General features: G+C 42.5%; 2 protein-coding genes across 3 annotated transcripts in view; both read right to left on the bottom strand.

Moving 5' to 3' along the window:
- tars2 (threonyl-tRNA synthetase 2, mitochondrial) overlaps positions 1-11,405 on the bottom strand; it is an 18,396-nt gene extending 6,991 nt beyond the window's left edge. The window contains exons 1-10 of the mRNA XM_088997913.1: positions 11,246-11,405; positions 9,980-10,152; positions 9,798-9,912; positions 9,367-9,488; positions 7,872-7,983; positions 6,223-6,287; positions 6,026-6,104; positions 4,030-4,176; positions 2,283-2,381; positions 721-890 (exon numbers count right to left, since the gene is read on the bottom strand). Coding sequence (XP_088854039.1) covers positions 721-890; positions 2,283-2,381; positions 4,030-4,176; positions 6,026-6,104; positions 6,223-6,287; positions 7,872-7,983; positions 9,367-9,488; positions 9,798-9,912; positions 9,980-10,152; positions 11,246-11,320 — 1,157 coding nt within the window. The 5' untranslated portion in view covers positions 11,321-11,405. The remainder of the gene's footprint in view (positions 1-720; positions 891-2,282; positions 2,382-4,029; positions 4,177-6,025; positions 6,105-6,222; positions 6,288-7,871; positions 7,984-9,366; positions 9,489-9,797; positions 9,913-9,979; positions 10,153-11,245) is intronic.
- rprd2b (regulation of nuclear pre-mRNA domain containing 2b) overlaps positions 10,015-22,257 on the bottom strand; it is a 25,294-nt gene continuing 13,051 nt past the window's right edge. The window contains exons 9-11 of one of the 2 annotated variants that reach the window (XR_016115196.1): positions 20,915-21,079; positions 17,703-19,601; positions 10,015-10,152 (exon numbers count right to left, since the gene is read on the bottom strand). Coding sequence is in view for 1 of the 2 variants with exons in the window: in XM_088997912.1 (XP_088854038.1) it covers positions 17,791-19,601; positions 20,915-21,079 (1,976 nt within the window). In the remaining variant the exon portion in view is untranslated. Of the gene's footprint in view, positions 10,153-11,648; positions 19,602-20,914; positions 21,080-22,257 lie in introns of those variants that run through there. The other variant, XM_088997912.1, reaches the window with a different exon arrangement.

Raw genomic sequence — 22,257 nt, 5'->3', positions numbered from 1 at the left:
CAAAAAAAGACTTTATCAACATCGCAGGGATAATAACAGGAGGCCTCAATCTGCAGTACATATGCACCTAAAAGCTCGCCACCACTCATTTGACGACTATGAGGTTAAAATCATAGCGAAAGAAAATAGATGTTTTGAAAGGGGAGTAAAAGAAGCTATTTTTATAAAACAGCAAAACCCTTCATTGAATCGCCATGGTGGTGTGAGGTTTAATTTGGATCGTGCTTACAACACACTTCTGAGATCGTTACCAAATAGGCTTAGTTATGCTGATGAGGTGATACCAGAGCAAATGGGGCAATCAGAGGCAGTAATAGAACATAAAACAGAAGAGGTAATCAGATTAGCTTCAGGGAGTAGTCCACTGCTCCCCCCCCCCCAACCTTAGAGCAGAGACCTATAAGCGCAGAGGTCTGGCTCCGCAACCTCATATATATATATATATATATATATATATATATATATATATATATATATATATATATATATATATATATATATATATATATATATATATATATATATATATATATATATATATGGCCAGAGTTACCAGCAACATTTTAGTTAGCTGACGAAGCCTCTTGGATGAGAAGCGAAACATCCGACACCTTCAAAGAAGTATAAATGACGGCTGAAGAAACCTTTTCATCGATGGACTACCCCTGTGCGACTGAAAGCTTACATAGCCGAAAAAGGGGTTAATGTGTGTGTGTGTACCAGTGCGCGGGGCAGTTCATGGGTTTGAGCGCGTAGGTCTGAGAGCCCCCCGAAGTGACTGTAAACATGTTGTCGCTGTAGTGTTCCCAGTGACCCGAGCGCTTCCACAATGCAGTGCTGTACAGAGTCGGGGTAATGACCTCGGTAAAGCCACGCCGCCGGTACTCGCTCTGCCCGAGGGAGGGATGAAGTATGAGTGAGTGTCACAAAGAGTGCAAAAACGTGCCGGAACTGTCAGCGCATGGCAATAAACGCAAACTTAAACGAGACCAATATCCTAACCGTTGATGGAAAACAACAATGACCTTTGGGATATGTTGAGCGGTGGAAAACGGCAGCAACCCCCCCCCCCCGCCCCCAAGTAAAAGTTGCAGTTAACTCATTCACTGCATAAATGTGTCCACTCCAGTGCCAGGGTTTTTGTCATTGTCACTCGAATTCCAGGACCCACAGAATATTGCGTTTTACGACTACATAAATATTCAATAATAATAATACATTTAATTTTTAAGCGCCTTTCAAAACTCTCAAGGACACTTAATAGTCACGGGATAAGAACTTCTTTTTCTTTGTGCGGGTGAGCAGCGGCAGCCATTCGCACCAGCGTTCACTCTAGTAGGAAAGGAAAGAAAGACGTAGAAAACCAAAATACAGGAGCCGCTGGGAAAGCAACCACCCCCGTGACGCCACCTTGAAGTAAAACCTAAAAACAAATATGACAACACAAACACACAGTCATTCTTCAGCACTTGCAGTACCCTCTTTGTGACATGAAGCAGTTCTAGATGAAAGAGGAAAGGATCAAAGCATCCTTTTCAGGAGTGGATCGGGGACGTCATGGTGGAATGTGCACATCTCCAAGATAAATGTTGAAAGCAAACACCCATTGGACATTTTGTGTGAATGCTGGCGCATGTGGCTGCCGCTGCTCACCCACACAAAAACTGATGCTGTGACTGTAAAGTGACCTTGAAAGTTTTGAAAGGCGCTTATAAATGAAATGCATTATTATTATTATTATTATTATATCGACACTTTATTCATGAATACAGTAAGCCCCCGCTACTTCACTATTGACTTATTGAGGTTTCAGTGCATCACTGCCTTTTTTTTCAGTACAACAAAAAACATGAAGGAAAAAATGTGGAATGACTCAGGTTTTATACTTAGCTTTAGCTTGATTTTTTTTTCCCCCAACGCTGATGACGACCAATGACGGCACAATACAGCGTTAGAAACCATACACTTTTCTTTCATCAGAAAAAAACAGTTAATTCCTAAATGATATCGGTCTGGAGTTATGAGCTAGAAATGAGGGCAGCTGTCCAAATTACAATACAAATACATTAATGCATATTGCTTGATATAGCGCTTAAACAACAGCTGAAGCCGTAAGAAAGCGTTAACATGGAAGAAAGGGAAATGCTGCCCCCTTGTGGAAAAAATTGCCAGCACTGTATCGGCAACCAAGCATGAAAAAACAATACCCGCGCTCTATGTCATATTTTCAATTCCCGAATAAATGTTGTGAATGGGTGAATAAAGCCTTAAAAGACGCTCACCTTGATGAAATCGGTGAGGGTGTTGTACACGTGGGCTCCTTTTGGCAGGAAGAAGCAACTTCCAGGACTGACGTCATTGAAGAAAAACAACTCCTGCTCCTGAGAAACACGATTGATTTAAAAAAAAACATTTTTCGTTGACACCGACATGCAGAAAACGTTTTCTTTGGCCGCTTAAGATGTATTAGCTAACTAGCTGGCTACTAAGCTAGCTATATATTTGCTATTTGCTATCTATCAACTATCTAGCTAGCTCATAGTTATCGATAAGGTAACCAGCTAACTTTCTATCTATTTCAGTTATTCCGGGTTGAGTGAACGTTGGCGCATGTGGCTGCCACTGCTCACCCACAGAAAAACTGATCCTGTGACTGTAAAGTGACCTTGAGAGTTTTGAAAGGTGCTTATAAATGAAATGTATTATTATTATTATTATTATTCTAATGCATCGTTACAATCGAATGACTTTTAAATGGCATAAAGCAGCAGCCAATCATATTTCAGTGGAGGCGTGGCCTACCCAAAATTTGAGTGGAACTCATGGAAGCGCCTCCGCTCTTTCCGTTTCAGAATACGAATCAGAAAGACTTTAATAGTCTCACAATGGGGAAATTTCCAATCTACAGCAGCATATTTGAAAGGGCGGTGACGGGGATCAAAAAAAGATACATACAAAGTATTCTAAGCATCATCGAAATGTATAACTGTGCAAAAATGTTTCCAAAAAATAACTACATAGTGCAAGTACATGGCACTGATATTAGTCATTCTATGTAGAAGATAAAGAATATATGAATGAAAGTACTTTCAGAATGTCAGATTGTTGCTGCGCCATTTTTGTTTTTCAATTCATGAGCATGAAATGGATGATTTGGCGTTGAGGCTAAACTGCGGTTCTTCTTTGATATCGAGAGTGTCAGTAAACTTAGGACAGGACAGGGTACGGCGTTTAATGGCTTGAAGCTTTTTTTTTTTAAACTACAGTGAGACCTCAACTTACAAACACCTTATCTTACAAACTTTTCGTCTTACAAACTTTACATTTCTGAAAATTAAACCTTATAATAAGCACTATTTTCATAATACACAACCACCACGGCTGGCGGAGTGATCTTCGGCGGAAGCACACAACCGAACAGCACCAGAGGTTAAGTTATCAACAGTCCTTATGGAAGGTGACTCTCCTTTCATAAGCCATCAACGACCATCAAAAAGGTAAATAAAACTTTATTTTACAGCACAGTTTATTTCTTTAATTACAGTCCTCATGTAATATGCCTCTCTTTCCAAACAGCAATTCCGTTTGACCTTCGACCTCCAACGCCATTCCATCAAGCCTTCATTACAATACACTACCACATTAATTATACATAGAATAAGGTATGTTGTGTGTAGTTTTAAGGCTTTTTAGTTGAAAACTATATTTTATGGAAACCTAGGAACGGATTATTCCCATTTTAATGGTTTCCTATGGGATTTTTTTTTTTTGAGATACACACTTTTCGCCTTACACACTCTGTCTGGGAACCAATTAAGTTCGTAAGTTGAGGTCTTACTGTAATCACAATTTGCCAAAGCGATGCCATGGTGAAGTGAGTTCAGTTCGCTGGCGACATGCTGACCTCATTCTGGGAATTGGAATGCCGGGTTTGTGATTGGTCAACGACCAGTTCAGGGTGCACCCTGCCGAGGACTGTTAAATCAATATCTTCTGTTTGATCTTGTTTCGTCAATCGGCTCCATTTACCGTGCCGATTCGTCTGTGGTCCCTCCTTCGGGCCGCCTCTTGTTCCCTCTCCCACTCGTCCTTATCCTTGTCGCTAGGGAAGGCCACCCCGAAGAGACGCATCAAACCCGGGCAGTCGCTCTGATCAGTCAAGGTCACGGGTGACAGCTGAACGGGTGAGAGAGCAAACGTGAGGGTGGAACAGAAACATTTGCGTCAATGTATGCGCCGCGGGAAAATAAAGCTAAGCGATGTGAGTCAGTTTCTGATAGACGTACGCAGAGCGAGTATAGCGTGTGTGTTTGTAAGAGCTCAGAACAGGAAACTGGCCTCTGAAAAAAAAAAACATCCTGCTGCCGTAGAATCGCATTCGGTGCGATGACAGGCCAGTATGGAAAACAGCTCCATTATGGATCAATAACCACGAGGAACATTCCGTTCACACAGCCCCATTAAGCCCTCTACATGTATGGGCTGAAGCTAAAGGTGTCAAAGTCGAGGCCCGCGGGCCAAATCCAGCCCGCCACATCATTATTTTCGGCCCGCGAAAGCAAATCAAACTTGTTAAATTCCATGATGATTGCTAAAATCTGAGCCAAAATTTCATATTTTTGGATGTCAACCACCATAAAAGTCATTATTCTTGACTTCAGATTTGAAAACGAGTTATTCATTCATTTGCTGTGTGCTCTATATGTAATATTTGAAGGGATTTAAACATTCTAATGGGTTCCCCAAATTCATAACGGCCCTCGAGAGGAAACCATAACAACAATGTGGCCCGCGGCAAAAAATGACTTTGACACCCCTGGGCTAAAGTAAACAAGTTGTCAGATTAGCAAGGCTTAAAACTGCACTTGATTACCGGGTCACATATACTATATATATATATAACACAAATATTTTTTCTTGACGGCACAGCTTCATTTTCATGAGCAGGTTGCCATTGTAATCCGGTGCTTTGACAACAACAAAAAGTTGTTATTTTATCTTAAAGCTTGCTAGCTAGCTAACTCGATCTTTATACAGCTAGCTAGCTATCTAATAAAGATATCTTAGCTAGGTAACAAGCGAGATAGCTAGCTAGCTGTATAAAGATCTAGTTAGCTAGTTCGATCTTTACACAGCTAGCTATCTTAGCTAACTATCTAGTGAATATATCTTAGCTATCTTACATACATGTTAAGTGTCAGAAATAATAAATCGGGAGATTTTCGGGACTCCGTGGTGCGTGTTAAAATAATATGAGCGTTACAGAAGTTTAAATTAGGAGTAAATAAAACACAAAAAATGCTTTCGTTGTTTATTTATGCATTCAATTAGCATAAAAATGTATTTTTTTTTACATTCTTTTGTTTCACCTTACAAATGGACTGAAATAGCTTGCGTTATAAAGATCGAGTTAGCTAGCTAGCTAACTCAATCTTTATACAGCTATCTATCTTTGCTAGCTATCTTAGCTAGCTAAAATATATTAGAAAGGTAGCTAGCTAAGGTAGCTAGCTGTGTAAAGATTGAGTTAGCTAGCTACCGAATATATCTTAGCTATCTCAGCGAGCTAAGAATTTTGCTAACAAAGATAGCTAGCTATATAAAGACAAAGAAGGCCGTTCACATCTTCTAAATTTGTCTCAAAACTCAATTTTTATTCCTTGTTTTTGTATCCGTATGAGCCCTGATTTTAATTTTATGGTCATCGTTATTAATGTATTGTTTTATTGTTGCTCCGTGTACACAGCGGCGGTTGTTTCAAAGTGCTCTCTAAATACAGTTGACAGTTATGGTCTTTTAATGGTCCACCTTTACTACGTACGGCACTTTGTTACAGCTGCGGTTTATTGTCAAAGCGCTGCGGAAATAAAACGAGTCGAGTGGTGAACTGACGACAGGATGATTCTGAATAGCTGCCGTCAATAGCAAATTCAGAAATTGCAGACTTCGTGGCAACCAGTTCAGGGTGCCCCCGACTCATCAAGAAGATCAATGAGAGTACATTTACTCTCACGTATGAACGCACCTGGAGCATCTTGAACAACCTGAGGATGCCTGTGTGTGGTAGGAGGGGCCCATTACAGAGAGCTATGCTGTCTCCACACCTGTGTCGCACAAAAAAATTGTCAGAATATTTTCTTGTGTGTGAAATATTTTATATAAATATGTATGTATAAATATTTAGATGCTGGTTTGTGGGTGAGCATGTGTGAACACACGTGCCTGTATACGGTAGCACTTGGGCCGTTCAGTTGCTCCCGCGCAAGCCGCAAGCTAAGCATGTCATCCTGGAAAAAAAATACACAAAATCAACTGCAGACGCTTTATACACCGGTATGTCTTATATATAGAAAACCTTTTTTAAAATATGTAATTAATTGATCTGTGCCTTATAATCTGCTGCGCCTTATACAGTAAAGTCTCGTTATATCGATATTCAAGGGAGTCCGAAAAAATATCGATATAACCGGGACTATCGATATATCCGACCCTGTTTGCATGTAATTTTCTCCGTGCGTGCATAGAAATAGTATCGATATAACCGGGACTATCGATATATCCGATATCGATATAACGAGACTTTACTGTATATGGAAACAGTTCTTAAGAATATGTCATTCATTGATGGTGCGCCTTATAATCCGTTGCGCCTTATATAAGGAAAAGGTATTGAAAAATGTTTTCTGTTGAAGGTGAGCCTTAAAATTTGGTGTTCCTTATATATCGAAAAGGTTTTTAAGAATATGTCATTCATTCCTTATAAACCGGTATGCCTTATTCAGTGATACCTCAGCTTACAAACTTAATTGGTTCCCAGAAAGTGTGTGTAAGGCAAAAAGTTGGTCTGCCAAACATTTATTTCCCATAAGAAACCATTAAAAATGAGAATAATCAGTTTCCAGATCCCCAATAAACATAATTTTTGACTAATTTTCGATTTAAGACTACACACAATATACCTTATTTTATGTATAATAAATGTGCTATTGTATTGTAATTAAAGAAATAAACTGTACTGAAAAATAGTTGTTTTATTTACCTTTGTGATGGTTGTTGATATAGTTGCCTCTTGATGATATCCAAGTCAAGTTGCTGTGCTTTCTCAGCGATAATACCCTCAACGCACTGTCCCCTGCTCGCTGCTTTTCATTAATTCGAATCAACAGAAGTTTTCCAACCTCTTCTATTGCCTCAGACCGTTGCTTCGACAACACAGAAACACCCTTAGCCACACGTAGCAATGGTCGACTTAGCATCCTGGTACGCTAAATCACACAAATGCACACCACGTTCATGTATTTCGATGATCTCCTTCTGCTCGACCGTAATTTTCTTTTTTGTCCTCTTCGGCTGAACACTAGCCTATGGTGGGGTCTTTTTCGGTCCCATAATTGCAAAAGTACTCCACTCGATAACAAACCACGTCTGCACTGAGTGCATTCAAAGAAAGTGGGTGTGGAAAACTAGTCCGGCAGCCACCGTGGCGCTGTTCGACCGTGTGGTTTGGTGTTCTTCCGCCGAAAACTCATCCGCCAGTCATTGTGGCGCTTCGTGTGTTTCCGGAAAACTAGTTTGTCTGCCAAGATTATATTCTCGCGAAAAGTTCATTAGCTAAAGTGAATATATATGCAAAAAGGTTTTAAAATGTCATTCATTAAAGGTGCACCTGATAAACCTTTCTACAGAGGTAAAGCTCAACAAAAGACTGATTCCTGCCTTCGAAATGGATTTTAGCTTTTTTTACTGCCGCTTCTCTTTTGAAAACACACACATGGCCGGAACTGAGAAACCGTTCATTTGACAAAAATGCTCGTTTATCTGAACGAGGGTGATGGATCGTTGACTAATTGGAGCACGCGAGTGTTACGAACCTGGAAGAGTTCACTCATCTCTTCCGCATCGAGTTCCAGCCTGGTTAGCGGTAGCTTGAGGGCAGCAGCCGCCTTGCATCGCTCCTCCACATCACTCAGAGACAAGGAGGCGCTGTGGGCGAGGGAAGGGTGCAGGTGGAACATCAAAAGACAAACAGATGGTTTCCACGGAGGGATGAGGAATGTCACGGAGGGGGTTACAAAGGGGGGTCCTATTTCAAGACGTGAAATCAAGGTCAGTCGGGGGGCCCCTGCGTACGCGGTGTAACGCTGGCTTTCTCTTGGGGTGGGATATGGGTCATCTTGGCAGGGGGGTTTGTTTTGCTGAAAGACGACGCTAACTTGGGCTAAACTAAATTAGCTCGTCACTTCTGAGCTGACATGAATGGACAACTAATAATTCATGTCAATTTTTACATTGTGAAATTGTATCCACTTGGGGAAAAAAGACAAACAATGCGGTGAAATGGCAGTTTTTTTTGTCAGATGAAAAGGTTTTTGTGGTGGTTTTTTTTTAAGCCGAGAAATTATTTTACACCATTGTGACCTGTAATCGGGACAGCAAAAAAATGACAGTATTTTCATGAATGCAAGGCGCGCCTTCAACCAAAGACATACAGTGATACCTCAGCTTACGAACTTAATTGGTTCCCAGAAAGTGTGTGTAAGGCCAAAAGCGTGTCTTCCAAACATTAATTGCCCATAGAAAACCATTAAAAATTAGAATAATCTGTTTCGAGGTCCCTACAAAACACAAATTGACTAAATAAGCCTTATTTTATGTATAATAAATGTGCTATTATATTGTCATTAAAGAAATAAACTGTACTCTATAATAAAGTCATTTTATTGACCATTATGATGGTTGTTGATGTAGTTGCCTCTTGATGATATCCAAATGAATGAATTGCCGTGCTTTCTCGGTGATCATACCCTCACTCACAATGTCCCCTGCTAGCTGCTTTTCGTTCATCCATATCAACAAACGTTTTTCAACCTCTTCTATTGCCTGAGACCGTTGCTTAGACAACACAGAAAAACCCTTGGCCATACGTAGCAATGGTCGACTTAGCATTTCGGTCCCAAAAAAAAAGCAAAAGTATCCACTTGATAGCAAACCACGTATGCACTCAGAAAAAGGGTGTGTGGAAAAGTAGTCCGGCAGCCACGGTGGCGCTGTTCGGCCATGTGATTTGGTGTTCTTCCGCCGAAAATTAGTCCGCCAGCCATTGTGGCGCTCTGTGTGTTTCCCGAAAACTAGTTCGTACACCAAGATTATATTCGCTTGAAATTTAATGTTCGTAAGGCGAAAAGTTCGTTAGCTAAAGCATTCGTAAGCCAAGGTACCACTGTATTTAAAAACCTTTTCCATACAAAAGGTGCACCGCATTATAAGGAGTTTGAATTTAGATAGCGCATGTGCGTATTTAGCTGACGCTGTTATTCCATCAGTTAGCTTTTCCACAGGTTTCATTTTAAAAGGCCTGCGTCTGACCTGTCATCCAACATATGATCGCAGTAAAGGCCGAGCTCGGTGACTCCTTGGCGATACACCCTGGCGCCAAACTCCCTCTGCAGTACTCCACCCAGCACGCATGCTCCAGTTCGCCATGCGGCCTGGACAACATAAAGGTTCAGTAGACTGGAACAGTTCAAATTGACAGCCAGACCATTTTTGAGTAGTATCACTCGTAAAAAATGATGTTTGTAATGATGTGTTTTCTACACTTTGAACGGATTAAGATTTTTACCATTGATTTTAATGGAAAGTGCTGTTTCGGTTTTTGAACAAATCGGTTTTTGAACAAGTTTCTGAAACGGATTATGGTAGAAAAATAAGATATCACTGTACTTGATAAAAAGAATGAAAAAAAAAGAATGAAAATATGCAAAAAAAAAAGAATGAAAATATGCAAATGTTTGTACCTGTCTTCCCTCAAGTGAGTCAAAGCCAAGAAGTTGTAATTGACATGTGGTCTCTAGGGGGCGCCAAAGATCCCAAAGCTCGTCGTTCACCTTGCTCACTAAGGCTCCTTTCTCACTGGAATGGGGAATGAGATCAACAAAGTGGTTCCCCTCCCAAAAAAAAAGCACAGGTTGATATTTACCGCAGACTCTGTGCGACGGAGAGTGGCGTTGTGACCCCGGCGGTTCCCTTCACAATCGTTCCATCGCCTACGTGGACGCTGATGTGCTTTTCAGAAGCCTCAACTCTCCTGTTGCCCTTTCGCTCCCTGAGAGACTCGAAAACTTGCACTCGCTCAGGCAACGCCGGACATGCCTGAAGACAAACGTTGACAAGAGGGCAATGACATTAAGAAAAAATGGTTTGAGCAATAAAATTGTAGAAATTGTACTTCCTAACTGTACGAATTCTTACATCCTAATTACTCTGTAAGTACATGCAAAATGTAATAGTGTGGAATATAACAAACGGTACTGTTAAGAATTGTTTTAAACTGGCCTTCACCCACGAAGACTTTGTACGACTATTAAACTGCAACAATTTGATATAGCAACCTGTTGAACAGAAACATTTATGGACTTAATGGCCGATACAGGGTGAATCAGTCACAAGTATCACACAACATAATTTCATTTTTTTCTGTGATAAGTATGTTAGGCAGCTTATGAAAACAGTCATGCAGACAAGACAACCATCCCAACCTGCATGACACATTTTCTTACATTAGCATCATTTTTATGTCGCAAAAATTTTAGCTAATTCTACTTTCCCGTTAATGAACTCAGTGTATCAAAATAAAAGTGAGGGGAAAAGATTCCCCAAAGTGCAATGTGTTTGAACTAAGGATGGCTATTGAACTACAGTTTTGTGATCCAACTATCTCTTAAATGAATTGGAAATAGTCCCGGGCATTTAACGATTGATTAAAAGTCCAGCAATATTGATAGCCCACAACAGTATCATATCGTACACGTCTATAATTGAACGGTGAAAGGGGGAAAAAATGTGAAAAAGAAGTGCACATGATTGAATGGATACTATTTCAAAATCCTCATGTGGGTATACATTTTTTGTAGAAACTCAAAACACAAAAAAATAGCCTTGCTAAATATCACTGCCACGATACTTCGAGTGGAAAAATGCTATGCAATGCAAAGTACTTTTTGACCCGGGTGTCTGCGAGCTACTAAATCAAGCTACACCGTAGTTTAAAATTAAAAATTTCGTGTGATTCTATTATTCCGTTTTGAAACTATCCTAAAATAAAATGACAGTGAAAACGCCATGCGATAAATTCCTCTTGAATGACAAACTGCCGCTGGCCACACTGAATGACATCACAGTCCCGACCTCCTGCATGCTAACGTTAGCCTCTATTGCTAACGAGGGAAAGAAAACACTAGCGCACCTTGCTGTACTTCCGGTATATTTTTGTCGCGCTAGTCTGCCGAAGCAGCGGCCGAAGTACAAGCGTCGCCGCCATGTCAAACACACGTCGTCCACCTAACTACGAGCAACACCGATTTGCACTAAACACACGCCGCCATGATCCCGGAACAAGACGCAGGTGACGTCACCGCGCTCCGTAGTGTTTAACTTTAGTTCGCATCTCCACGGGAAGGTGTCAAAACGACGCCAGACTGAAAATTCGAAGGGAATATGTTCACTTAAAAGCACACCCCCAAAAATTCAATACAAACAAAAGCCAGTTTGCGTTACCTAGAACGTGTCTACAATTGACTAATCGTCATTACAGGCATCTATAATGAATGCAACTCAAAGGTGATTAAAAAAAGCCTAAATGGTGTGTGGACGCAACGAACTGTGTTTATTGATAACCAGATGACAGCAAGATAATCCATCAAAAAAATTAATAAAATTATCAAACTATTTGGAGGAAACTGCTCCTCGGGTGAAGAAAATGATAAATTCCTATTAAAATAGCAGCGCTAATGCGTAGTTCACTATATTGGACACACGGTGGTGGTAAATCCACTCCAGAGAATCAGTTTGGGCTACGTGACGTCACGACTAGCAAACATGATGGTTTCACACTTGGAATGTACTCAAACAACGTGAAAATTAAAACACAAAAAGGTGACATTTAGTATGTAAGACGTTTGGGATGTTGTCGGGGACCGTTTATGCGAAGAAAAACAAAGAGAATGTGCACTCAAATTCAGTTTCAAAATGTACACGACCGAAGAGGCGACATGGAGAAAGCACGATTGCAATTACAGCTGACATGCACTGCGGGGACATTTAGTGCTGCTCCCATATGTTGTGAATAAAATACGGTATATATAATGGACATAAAAAGTCACCAAGAGTGCCTATTTAATGCTCTTTCCCGTGTGTGGTGCGGATAGAAATTCTACTGTATAGAAAGCTGCTTTGTAATATAGTTTTTAAGTGACTTTCAAATATGCACAGAAAAATGGGGTGCCCAAAATAACCAAATGCAATGTGGAGCACATGATGAAGGAGGATGGGGCACGGGAGGATTAAAACTCAGATAATGTATGCACTGACTGTGAGGGGGGGAAACTATCTCTGTTGGTGTCCTGATAAATAATTGGACAATCCCACACGGGTGATATAACATCATTGATGCAATTTTTACCAAACAACCATCCACTTGGTGTCAGTTTTTGTTTAAAAAACATGTCACAAGGAGAGTAGTAGATATTTATAGTGTGTGTCAGAAACAGCTAAACTGTCATAGCCAGAATAAAGTGAATTGCAGGAGGAGCAAAGAAACCATTGTCAACATGGTGTACAAAATTGGAGTGCAGGTGAACTTGAGTACATTATACAACTTTTTGTATATACTGGCTGAAGTTTATTCAACTGAAGGTGGTGGGTGGGTAGCCTTTCTAACTATATATTTAGCATTGACCGTGCTGCTTTTTTTGGTTAGCAACAACATTGAAATGGGCATAGCATCTATTTGCCCAATGTTAAAAAGTATGTTTGACGTGGAGGACAGTGAAGTGCGAGGGAGCCTTGAATCCTGTAAAGGGAAAAAAAGGACCGCTGGTGTTTTTTTTTTCCTGAACAAGTAAGCAAATGCACAAGCTTTCTGTAGCGGAAGACATTTAAGACAGTGACATGGGCGATAATTACGATGAAATAAGTATTCAAATGAACAGCAGGTCAGATGTCAGTGCAAATGCATTTCATCAAAATTACACTAGTTTCGAGCTAGCTTGAATTTCATCCACGATAGCTACATTATTCAGCTAGACAAGAAAAAGAAGCGCACACTAACTATATAGCGCTATTTATTCAAGAGCGACTTCAAATCACTCCCGCCCCCCTTTTTCATTGAAAGTCTGGATTTTATTCAAGTCAGGACATGCAGGAGCTCCCCAAAATACTGGCAGACACCCCATTTATAACGATTTCAATCCACAATGCTAACGAGAAGCGCGCTCTGGGAAGAAAAAAAAAAGTACCAGTGGTGCCTTGAGACGCCATCTAAATTTATTCCGTGATCACTCAATGCTCAAAACACGCGCATCTTCAAAAAAAAAACACCCTGGTCAATTGAAATGAGTGGAAATGCCATTAATCCGTTCCAACCTCCACCTCAAAACACATTTTTTTTGTCGTTAACAAGAAAAAATAGGACTATTTAATATTGTGGTTTGTTAAAAATATATATAACTGTAACTACAGTAAAGAATTTAGTTTTGAATCATTTGGCTGGCCAATATGGCTGCTCCTTCTGGTGTTCCCACCTTGGCCACCGGAGGCATTACAGTACAATACAGCTATGAAAAATGTATCATTGAGGGACAAAAAATGATGTCATTATTCAGGGAGTAACACACACCTTTGCCTATTATTATAGTTAAAAGTTGCAATCATGCAAATAGCGTTTTTAGGCAGACTTATAAAACAGTAATGTACGAGTATAAGGTTTTTTTGGCTAGATTTTATGGTAAAATCCAACCAGGGGTTGCACGAGACACCTTGAAGCCTCATTTCCGATGAAATTGTTCAATCGTGGCAAAAACGCAGTTTATCCCAAAGTCGATCGATTGGTTTCTTGGCAACCTCCTATGTCGGCTCACTCGTATCTCAAGGCACCACAGTACGTTTGAAATTATAATTAGGCATGAGCATTTGAGTACATATACTTGTTTGTGGAGGGTTGGGGGAGCTATTAACTCATTCACCGCCATTCTTGAATGTATTCACGAATTGAAAATACGACGGGGAGCGCCAGTTTCGAATTTGTTCGGGTTTGTTTTTTTTTTTTTTCTTGCGAGGGGGTGCCGATAAAGCACTGATTAGACCTCCGGTAATGTTTTTTTCCCATTCCACGAAGAGGTAACATTTGACTTTTGTACAGCTGCCCCCATTTCAAGCTCAGATAACTCCAGACCCATATAACTTAGGAATTAACTTTTTTTTCTGGTGAAAAAAAAAAAAAGGTTTTCTTACGCTGCATTGAATGTTTATGTAGTCCTAAAACTCAATACTTTGTGGGTCCTGGATTTGGAGTGAAAATGACAAAAACCCTGGCACTGGAGTGGACACATTTTTTGCACATTGGCGGTGAATGAGTTAAACAGAAGATAACAAAAATAAATCTGAATATTTTATGTTATTTTGGGTGATTGCATCGATGTCGATCAATTTCCCATCACATCGGCCGGTGTTCAGGCAGAAACATGACTCGTTGACCAGTATGCCCATTCCTAATTAAAACATCATTATTTCCTCGGTTTTCCAGGTGCTGGATTAAAAAGAAACAAAAAAAAATGAAATAAAAGACACATTTGAAGCTAAATGAGCGTTTCCAAGGCCTCGGTCACTCGAATGATAGGCTGCAGCAGTGAGCATCATTTACAACAAAAAAAGAAGGGGGTGAGGGTGGGTGGAGGCAGTCAGTCACACGTTTATATTTACAAGTTTAGGGAGGGATAGTCGGGAAGAGAAAAATTTGTAATGCGAGAAAGACAAAGGGGTTATTTACATCAGGAAAGTCGAGGAAATCATTTCCAAACAACGTTGTAGGACAGTGGACACTTTCAAGCGTTCAGAGAGGAAAAGCAACTTCGGAAGTAGTCGTGTTTTGATGGTTTGGAATCTAATAACCCCGCCCCCTCCAGCCCCGCTGTGTAGTAAGTGAGACCTGTCATGAAATGTATGTAGAGTACAGACGCTCCTCAACTTAGGAACATTCGAGTTATGAAGAACAATACATCCGAACATTTTAGCGGGTAATGTATGTCAAAAAATGTTTGGATAGAGATGCTAAAAGTTAGCTATTGTATTGCGCAATTTTTTTCCCGCCGAGGTCGCTTGCGATTGGCTGCCTAGAGTATGTGGGTAGGGAGGAATTCCCGCTTCCCAGTTTTTATTCGAGTATAACGCGCACCCCTAATTCTCAATTAAAAATGTGTTTGACTTTTTCTCGGCTCGGACCAAGCATTGAGATAAAAATCATTTATTGACAATGCAAACACTGAATGGCAATGTAAACACTGAATGTTAACTCTGGATATTGGTAATTGTGCAAATCAGCAATGCTTAAAGGACAACCAACGTCTCCGGACAAGTTGTGTCCATAATTTGTAAAATGGCTTCAAATGACTTCTACTGAGTGTATTTTACAAAAAATTCCACCGCATATAGCAATATTTTACGTTTTAAGACTTGCGCTGAATATTCAGGAAGTCTTGTTTTTGAGTTGGTGACGAGTCCGTACGTGACGTCACAAAAGGAACGCCCCTGACCGAAAAAAGACACATTGTAGCAGTCCTTCCATCACGTCAATGTATTTTGCTGTACTTGTTTGGTCTGAAAACCTTGTGTTGCACCAAAAAGCCGCCAGAAGAGGGCGACCAAGCTCCATGGAAGGAATTTATCAGCCCGTGGAAACGGGCTGATTAATTCCTCACAGGAGGTTGGACGCCATTTTCTTCCTCTTTTTGGGTGATACATCCCCCCCCCCCCCAATGTTGCCTGAAAATGGCACGGAATAAATTCTTTAATCGATTGCAAACATGTATGCTTTCCTCTTCAGAACTATTTGAATCATATTCATAACTGGATGTGTAAGAAGAAAGCATATTCTCCGAATCTGAAGCCATTGTTTTGATTCTCCAGCAATGCAAGACGTCTTGGCGTGACGTCACAAACTGGGGGCGGGACTTTCTGAAAAAGCCCAATTCGCAGCTTAATTTTTTGCAGATTTTGGACACTTTCAGTCATTTTTATTGGTGTTTTGCATTTGAATAAAAAGATCATACTGCGTGTTTTGAGTATTTTAGATGCTACAAAACGTTTTTCCTGATGTCAGTCAGGAAACAAAAAAAGTGACGTCGGTTGTCCGTTAACTCATGTTTCAGTGTGGGCGAGGCGAGGAAAGGAAATGAAGAAATGATAATTTACAATTAAAAAAAAAAGGAATGCGTGTGATCCGGGTCTTTCCGAGAATCGAAACTGATGGGCAAGAATAGCCATGGAAATGCTGCCCACTCCTGGAAGGGATAAAGCATTAAATATGTATGATCATTTTTTTCCCAGGCCTCGTTTATAACGCACACCCAAACTGAGTTTTTTTAGGTAGAAAATTTTGTGCGTTATAATAATAATAATAATAATAATAATAATAATAATACATTTCATTTATAAGCACCTTTCAAAACTCTCAAGGTCACTTTATAGTCACAGGATAAGTTTTTTTTTTTCTTTGGGTGAGCAGCGGCAGCCACACGCGCCAGCGTTCACTCAACCCGGAATAACTCAAATATATAGCTAGCTAGCGAGATAGCTAATAGATAGCTAGCGAGCTAGCCAGTTCGCTAATAGATAGCTAGCTAGATATATTTTGAATGATGTGAAACTAAAAATTAAAAATGATATATTGAAACTTTTTAGCATCAGCAATGTTGTTATCCTCAAATAAATACGATAATTCAGTAACTACGTGCCAGCAGCTTCAGTAATGGCTTCCTGAAGACCTAAGGATATACGTCGTCGTACTACAGTCGGTGTGAATTTATTTTCCGTCCGTTAGAGCGTCTGTGTTTTATACTTCCCCATTCAGTGTTTGACTTGAAAATACATTCCATACAAAATGAAGCAATTTACGAACAAATTCACCTGACGAACGACCGGCCGGGATGTACAGTAAAGTCTCGTTATATCGATATTCTCGGGAGTCGGAAAAAATATCGATATAACCGGACTATCGATATATCCCAGTGGTGTCAAAGTCATTTTTTGCCGAGGGCCACATTGTAGTTATGGTTTCCTCTCGAGGGCCGTTATGAATTTGGGGAAGCCATTAGAATGTTAATCCCCTCCACATATTACGTATAGAGCGCAAAAATAAATTAATGAATAACTAGTTTTCAAATCTGAAGTCAAGAATAATGACTGTTTACATCCAAAAATCTGACATTTTGGTTAGGATTTTAGCACACATCATGGAATTTCACAAGATTGATTTGCTTTCGCGGGCCGAATAAAATGATGTGGCGGGCCGGATTTGGCCCCCGGGCCTTGACTTTGACACCTGTGATATATCCGATCGTGCGGCATGTAAATTTTCTCCTTGCGTTCATAGAAATAGTATCGTAATAAGCAGTACTATCGATATAACGAGACTTTACTGTATTTCGTTTGTAAGTTGGGGAGCGTCTGTGTAACGAATGAAAAAAAGGATGTGTAGCTTTGATGCTAATTCGAGCTCCATGCTCCTGGTGTGCGTTGCCAAAGCGAAGGAGATAATCTTATACGAGACGTTTTCACTAAGCATTTTTGGGGGGAATATTTAATTTGTCTATGTACACACACAAAAAACGAGAACGTTTCAAAGTAAGGAAATAAACCTCGGCTCATACCAGCAAGGCAAACACACACTGCGGTGGGTTTAGGCTAGCGTCGCGGCTCGCGGAGGAGCCCCCCCTTCTCTCATCTGGGCAGGCCACTTCAGAAACGCGGCGGTTGGAAGGGTCTCTTCTGCCCGTGGAAGGGGCCACCCGCGAAGGGTGGGGCGGGACGCTTGTTGCCGCGGAACCTCCCGCCGCCCGGCTCGATAAATCGGCCTCGCTGGGGGGGTCTGTGCGGGTTGGGGACGGCTAGCAGGGGGGGCCTTTGAGTAGGAAGCGCCAGGAGGGGCACTGGACTAGGGGGGTGGTTGCGGGGTTGCCCGCTTGGATTAGCCGGGGCGGCTTGCCCGGGAGGCGCGGCGGATTGCGGGGGTGCTCGTGCGGGCGCGCCTTCGACGGCGGGGGAGGTTGCTGTCGAAGGAGACGTGGGCTGCAAATTCGGGGTTTCCTTCACCCGGCCGAGGAGAGGTGGCGGGGCACCGGGTGCGCCCGGGCGGTGGATCGGGGGGGTGTGGTGGGTGGCAAAAGGCTCTTTGACCGTGCCCGGGCGAGGCAGTTTGGGAGGCTCGCCCAATAATGACAGTAAAGGGCGGGGTGAGGACCTGCTGCCCCTCGGACCCCCTCGCTCCACACCCGCCAGCGGACCGGCTTGCATGCGGAGTCCGCCCACCATCACCCCCGGGGGGGATGCGGGAGGCGGGGGAGGTCGCGGTAAGGCGGGCGCCGTGCCAAAGAAATGGGCCGAGGGCAGAGGCTGGGGGAGGAGGTGAGAAGGGGGAGGAGTCTGCAGACCGTCGCCACGGTAAAGCATTTGGAAGGCAATTTGCGGCGGGGGCGGAACGGGGAGAGGGATCGGGGGAGGAGCAGGCGGGTGGGTGAGGAGATGGGCCGGCGGGGGCATGTCGCCGCTTCCTCCCTGGCGGGGGACGGCGTGGGGGGAGGCCGAACGGGCTTCCATGTACTCTTCCTCTTCGTACCACATGGAGGCGCCTGAGCGGGCGCCGGCCCCTCCCCCTCGCCGAGAGTCTCGTCCAATCACGCGGATGCTCTCCACCGTCTTGATTCGCTCCCCCGCGGTGGGCTGGTTGGAATAACCCACCGTCTCGATGGGCGCCCCCTCGGTACAGAGGGAGACGAGGGTCTCGATGCGATGGTAGCCCCCGTTGTCCTTTCCGGGTGACTTGTCGCCTGTTTTTCCAATGGCGCCTCCGTCTTGGGAACCCGCGCTCGCTTTTCGGGAACCGGCCGACAACCGGCGATCCCCCTTCGCCCTGGCGTTGCCCCCCGCCGTGGCGGCCCGGTTGTGTTGAGCATCTTTCTTCGCCTTGGCGAGCTCCTTATTGGGCGCCGAGGTCATCCTCGCAATCTTCGCTTCCTCGCTCCGTTTCGCAGCGCCGTACCGCGAGGACGCAAAATCGCCGTCATCGTTACCCCCCGACGACGTCATCACGGCGTCCCAGGGTTCGCTGCGATACGCCGTGGGTGAAAGGTTGTTGCTGCCCGAAGGCCCCGACGACTCGGGCGCGCTCCCGGGGGCGTCCATGATCTCGTCTTGGGTTGGGGTCCCGCCGCTCTCGTCGCGTACCGGCGTCCCGTCCACGCCGTCGGGACTGGTGTCGCCGCCTAAAGCCATGGTGAAACCGGGATTGCCTTGCAAGAAACTGTTGATTTTGGATTCCAGGCTGGGAGGGGAGACCGCGGGGGGAAGGCGAGGGGGTTGGGGCGGGGACAGCTGACGGGGTTTCTCCCACACTCTGTTCCTGCTTGGGGTTTCTCGCTTGGCGCTGTTTAACACGGTGGGTTTAAGTTTGGGAGTTTTGGCTGCCGTTGATGACGACGTGGCCGCTATTTCTGGGGAAGCTCGAGTGGCCTGAGCGGAGTTGGTGACAGTGTGCAGGAGAGACGACAATGCTGGCAAATAAATGAGATGACAGATTAATCAAAAACTAATCACAATTCAATCTTTAAGATTCTTCTTTATACATTTAAAGCTATCCATTCAACTTGCCCCCCCCCTGCCCGTCTCAGCACGATGGGGGACAGAGTTTTCAGCTGCTCTGCCCCCAAATTCTGGAACTCACTTCCTCCCAACATTCGGAACACCGATTCTCTTCTCACCTTCAAGTCCCATCTCAAAACCCACCTATTTAAAATTGCATTTTATGTGTAGCTCTCTCTCTTGTTTCTATTTATAATTGTATTTTATTTATTGCATTTGTGATTGTATTTTATTTATTATAGTACCTATGCTTGTCTGTGACTGTAAAGTGTCCTTGAGAGCTTTGAATGGCGCTTAAAGGACAACCAACGGCCAAGTTGTGTCCATAATTTGTAAAATGGCTTCAAATGACTTCGTCTGAGCGTATTTTACAAAGATTCCACCGCATATAGCTATATTTTATGTTTTAAGACTCACGCTGAATATTCCGGAAGTCTTGTTTTTGAGTTGGTGACGAGTCCTCACGTGACGTCACTGAAGGAACGCCCCTGACCGAAAAAATTACACATTGTAGCAGTCCTTCCATCACGGAAATGCGTTTTGCTGTACTTTGGTCTGAAAACGTCATGTAGGACCAAAAAGAGGCAGAAGAGGGCGACAAAGCTCCATGTAAGGAATTAATCAGCCTGTGGAAACGGGCTGATTAATTCCTTACGGCTTTGTCGCCATGTTCTGCCTTTTTTTGGGTGCGACATTTCCCACCCCTGATGCCTCAAAATGACATGGAATAAATTCTTTAATCGATTCCAAACATGTATGCTTTCTTCTTCAGAACTATTTGAATCATATTCATAACTGGATGAGTAACAAGAAAGCATATTCTCCAAATCTAAAGCCATTGTTTTGATTCTCGAGCAAGGCAAGCACCACGAACATGGGGCAGGGACCTTCTGAAACTGGCCACTTCCGGTTTCAAATTGAAGTACTTTTTAGACACTTTAACTCATTTTATTGGTGTTTTGCATTTGACTAAAAAATATCATACTGCGTGTTTTGGGTATTTTAGATGCTTTAAAACGTTTTTCTGATGTCAGTTAGGGAACAAAAAAAGTGACGTCGGTTGTAAAATGACATTTATTATGATTACTAGTATTATTATTATTATTATTATTATTATTATTATTATTATCATCTATTATTATTACTGATTATTACTGTTGTTATTATTATTAAAACAAGGCAATCTCTTAATTTTAACAAAAAGTCCAAATTTTGGCTACCTTACCTGGTGTCTTTTTTTTGGACAGGGCGCTTAGTATGCCTTTGGGTGTGATGTCAACTCGTGACAAAATACTAGCAAGAGCAGGGTTGGTCGGGGTGGTTTTTGAGGCCGCCGACTGGGCCGAAGGGGTGCTGGCTGTTCCTGGGGATGGTCGGGCAGAGGGGCTCCCTGCTCGGGGGCAAATGAAAGAAAGTCAATTTCAAATCATTCGCTGCCGTTCCCGAATTGATTCGGGAATTGAAAAGTGTGACGTGGAGCGTCATTCGCGAATTTGTTCAGGTTTCGGTTTTTCTTGCGGGGGGGGGGTGCTGATAAAGCGCTGGTCAGACCTCTGGCAATGTTTTTGCCTTTCACAGGGGGCAGCATTTTCCTTTTGTCCATGTCAGCGCTTTGTTACTCTCAGCTCATTAAAGCGGTATAAACCAATATGTATTGTATTTTGTACAGCCGCCCCCTGTTCAAGCTCAGATAAGTCCCGACTCATATTACTTAGGAATTAACGACCTCTGGCAGTGTTTTTGTTTTCCATGAGGGGGCAGCATTTGCTTTTTGTCCATGTTAGTGTGTTTTTACAGCTTCAGCTGTTGTTAAAGTGCTATATAAATCAATGTGTGTAATGTATTTTGTACAGTCGCCCCTCTTCAAGCTCAGATTACTCCAGACCCATATAACTTAAGAATTAACTACCTCTGGCAGTTTTTTTCCCTTCCACCAGGGAGCAGCATTTTCCTTTTGTCCATGTTAGCGCTTTGTTGCAGCTTCATCTGTTGTTAAAGCGCAATATCTTTCTTTCCTTTCCTCTTCCTTTCATAACTTTGCTGCTGTGTTACTTCCGGGTAGAGTGAACGCTGGCGCGAATGGCTGCCGCTTAAGAATTACCTCTTTTTTTTGTCTGATGAAAGAAGAGTCTAAGGTTTCTTACGCTGAATCGAATGTTTATGTAGTCCTAAAACTCAACATTCTGTGGGTATGTGCAATTTGAGTGAAAATGACAAAAACCCTGGCACTGGAGTGGTCACATTTTTGCACATTGTCTGGCAGTGAATGAGTTAAAATATGGGAGGAAGATAAAGTGACGTGGGCAAAAGGGAGAACAAGAAAGTCGTCAGTGAGATAAAAAAAAGAGGATTTCAAAACCGTGTGCCATTTACACAACCGTAAATTTGCTATACTCATTCGTACCTGTGAATCAACGACTAATTAAACTAACCCTAACTAATCAAGCTATCTAGATATCTGGCTATCTAGCAGGCTACCTAGCTAGCTATCCATTTGTTAGCTATTAGCTGGCTATCTAGCTAGTTATCCATTAGCTGTCTGGTTGGCTCACTAGCTATGTAGCTAAC

This window comes from Hippocampus bargibanti, linkage group LG06, assembly GCF_051943395.1.
Source record: "Hippocampus bargibanti isolate YZ-2025 linkage group LG06, ASM5194339v1, whole genome shotgun sequence".
In the NCBI taxonomy this organism is placed as follows: Eukaryota; Metazoa; Chordata; class Actinopteri; order Syngnathiformes; family Syngnathidae; genus Hippocampus; species Hippocampus bargibanti.
This window is presented reverse-complemented; position numbering and strand designations above follow the sequence as displayed.